A 3,627-nucleotide genomic window follows, 5' to 3' on the forward strand; every position below is an offset into this window, starting at 1 on the left:
GCCCGGGGTCAGTAGGGGGCCCCATGAGATGTCCCTGGTACCTTTTTTGAGTTTGTGCAAGGACACAGCGGCCCCATGATCCCCTATTGCCCGGGGGCCCCATGAGTTGTCAGTCCACCCCTGGACAGAACCCATTGGCTTTATTGGGATTAACATTTAAACTGAATAGTTCAGCAAACATCCTGTGAACTGATCCCGGGTACATTGGGCTCATGTCCAATAGGGAGCAGAAGAAATATCATCTTAACACCAGAGAAAGCATTTACATTCCCTATTTAGGCTCCTATTTGTTAAATGCTAATTATTGGTTTCAACATTTCCTCTTTTTGTCTCTGTCCTACAAAAGATCACTTGAAATGTCTCCCTCAGCTTGGAACTGGCCTGAATAATGGTGAGAGCCTCAGCAATTGGGCAAAACAACAACAAGAACAAGCTGATTTGGGGCATCAGGTCTATACAATCATATAAAGATGATGCAGCATAATAACCAGACAAGTAAAACATAACATGGACTGCAAGAAAAAGTAACATGGTTCTTGCCGCATTGATGAGAGCCTGGAATTTAGAGTCCTCAAAGTTAGAATGTTTATCTTTGATATTCCACATATGTCTTACAAGAGTAAATATTGTGCCTGTGAGAGAGAGGAGGGTGAGAATAAATGGAAAATAGATACTAAGCATCTCCACTGTTATATTAAAGCAGTAAAAAAACAGGTTCCCCCTAATAATCATGGAATCATTGCTTGAATTCCCGATAGAGCGTTCACAAGGAGAAATCTTCCAGACGGATGGGACACTGAAAAGAAATGATCCCATTGCTGATAATAACAGAAACTGTGGGAGGAATGTTGTGATCGCCCGCTTCACCCAAACCAAGACAACAAATCGGAGGTTAGAGATGGCCGAGCAGTAGTAGGCACAGAGGATGGCTGTCAACCAATAGTTAAAGTAGCCAAGTGTATTAAGAGAAACATAGGTGGTCAGAAGAACGTCTTTCACAAAAAGCGTCTGGGAATAAACAAAGACTATCATGACCTCCATGGTCAGAAATAGCGGCTGAAGGACGTTCACCAGTCCTTTGGTCAGGTGGATCAGATCACACGGTTTAGTTTTCTGTCTGCTGTTCATGGATTTCAAATTAACAACGACTATGTACATGTTCATAACAATTCCAGTGCTACTTTCTATCAAAACTATAATTATTAATACCATGTACAGCGAAGGGACCATGATGGTGGCTGTGTCCAAAAATAGATCCTTGTTTTTTATTTTAAAAAAAGTCAAAGAACGCCTTCAGAATCCAGGTGCCCAATGTTTCCTCAATATTTCACCAAGCGTTCAAGAGATACAGATTTAATAGTTTGCAGCCAATATACTAACATAGTGTAGTATTGCAATCTGAAGATAGTGAGATGATGCAGCTCCAGAACATTCTATGCGATTTGAATCATGCAAATAGAGAGTGGATTCTATTTCCTTGATTTAAATTTTAAAGATTAAATAGATTTTCATAATGTTTCCTGCTGTTCAGACTCCAACATTAGAGAAAAATAAAAAAAGATCCTTAAATGATTTTTTCTAATTTTGTTAACACATTAACATCCTGCTAAAATCTCTCTTTCATCTGAAAAATATGTCAAACATTTGCCATACTTATAGACAATACTAATATGTTCAGTTGACTAATTCAGCTCCTCACCCCCATGGTGTAAATATTGGAAACGAAAAGAAGAGTATTGGGATTTTAAGGGAACCGACATTCTCCCTCTCAGAAAAAGACTCAAAAGAACCAAACCATAAAACACAGCAATGTTTGTTATGTTCTATTATTATTATTATTATTATTATTATTCAGGATTTATATAGTGCCAACAGCTTGTGCAGCACTTTACAAAATGAAGGCAGACATTACAGTTACAATACAGGTAAACAGGAGGAAACAGAGGGCCCTGATCATTAGAGATTACAATTGAAAAATATTAAAATGCTTTGGGGTGCATAACCCCTAAAAACAAAATTGAATAAGCTAGTTTGCCAACCCTGCCAAACAGACACTCCCCCCACACATGTATACACACATATAACCTTTTTTAATAGATTATAAATATTGCATAAAACGCAGCATAATCAGATACCATAGAGGAACATGATACATACACTTGATGTAGGCAATAACCCAACACGTTTCGCATTAAGCTTCTTCAGGGGTTCAGGAAACAGAGCGTGACTGGTTGCTGAAAAAAGACAGGTAATATAATAATATACATGCATAAATCAAAATACAAAATAGCAAAAATCATACATGTATGAATAGTGTACAACCACTGACATCACGGCTCTTAAATAAAATAATAATATACACACATAAATCAATATACAAAAATGCAAAAATCATACATGTATGAATAGTGTACAACCGCTTACATCACGGCTCAAAAATAATATAATAATAATATACACACATAAATCAATATACAAAAATGCAAAAATCATACATGTATGAATAGTGTACAACCGCTGACATCACGGCTCAAAAATAATATAATAATAATATACACACATAAATCAATATACAAAAATGCAAAAATCATACATGTATGAATAGTGTACAACCGCTGACATCACGGCTCAAAAATAATATAATAATAATATACACACATAAATCAATATACAAAAATGCAAAAATCATACATGTATGAATAGTATACAACCGCTGACATCACGGCTCAAAAATAATATAATAATAATATATTAATATACACACAAAAATAAAAAAACAAAATGCAAAAATCATACATGTATGAATAGTGTACAACCACTGACATCACTGCCCTTAAAGGGTGCCTAGTATCTATTTGGTGGATGCCCAAAGAACACAACTGGTAAGATTAGGGGTCAGATGATAAAGCTTGAGGTGGATACAGTGCCCACCAGTCCATGCTGAATGAAGTGGCAGGCCAGGTAAAGGGGGGGGAGACCATAGACCACTCTCCACTAGTTGCTCCTCCAAAATACTAGACAAAATAAACAAAAAGCAAAATATGATATAAGAGGGACATATAAGAACTCCACCAATGCAAACCGCCACCACAGTCATAAAAAAGAATTATAGCCATATAGGAGAGGCTACCTGTATGATATGGGACTATTTATATATATTGGAACTCATCCATAGGAGTAAGTGCATCAGACGTTGTCCACATGTTACACAAGGTAGGCCGAGTACAACCTATGGCCAAAATATAAGGGCAATTATCAAGGAAAGTTCCAAAGTAAGTAGTAAACAGAGCCCATACTACCAGTATAGCCCATAAAAAGACCTCTCCAAGTATGCATTACATTACATTGAGTTTATATAGCGCCAAAGGGTTTGCTCAGCGCTGTACAATAGAGGGGGGGACAATACATGAAACATTACAGCAACTACAAACAGCACACGAGGGGTTATAGGGCCCTACTCTTTCGAGCTTACAATCTAGGAGGGAGGGGGTAGTGGTACAGGAGGAAGTGGCTGTGGGGGATGGAGTGGTAGGAGGAATGAAGGAGAGCAGCAGTTAGGTGAGGGTGGGGTAGGCTTCCCTGAAGAGGTGGGTTTTCAGGGAGCGCCTGAAGGTGAGGAGGGAAGGT

The 3,627-nt window shown here is 38.0% G+C and overlaps 1 protein-coding gene across 1 annotated transcript; it reads right to left on the reverse strand.

The window, feature by feature from the left end:
- Positions 1-297: 297 nt before the first annotated feature.
- Positions 298-1,158, reverse strand: LOC149470707 (taste receptor type 2 member 40-like). Its single transcript, XM_089661586.1, has one exon. It carries the CDS (start codon positions 1,156-1,158, stop codon positions 298-300), a length of 861 nt encoding a protein of 286 aa, XP_089517712.1.
- Positions 1,159-3,627: the final 2,469 nt, after the last annotated feature.

Source organism: Staurois parvus, unplaced genomic scaffold (assembly GCF_062004578.1).
Source record: "Staurois parvus isolate SC_StPar_1 unplaced genomic scaffold, SC_StPar_1.0 ptg000034l, whole genome shotgun sequence".
NCBI lineage: Eukaryota > Metazoa > Chordata > Amphibia > Anura > Ranidae > Staurois > Staurois parvus.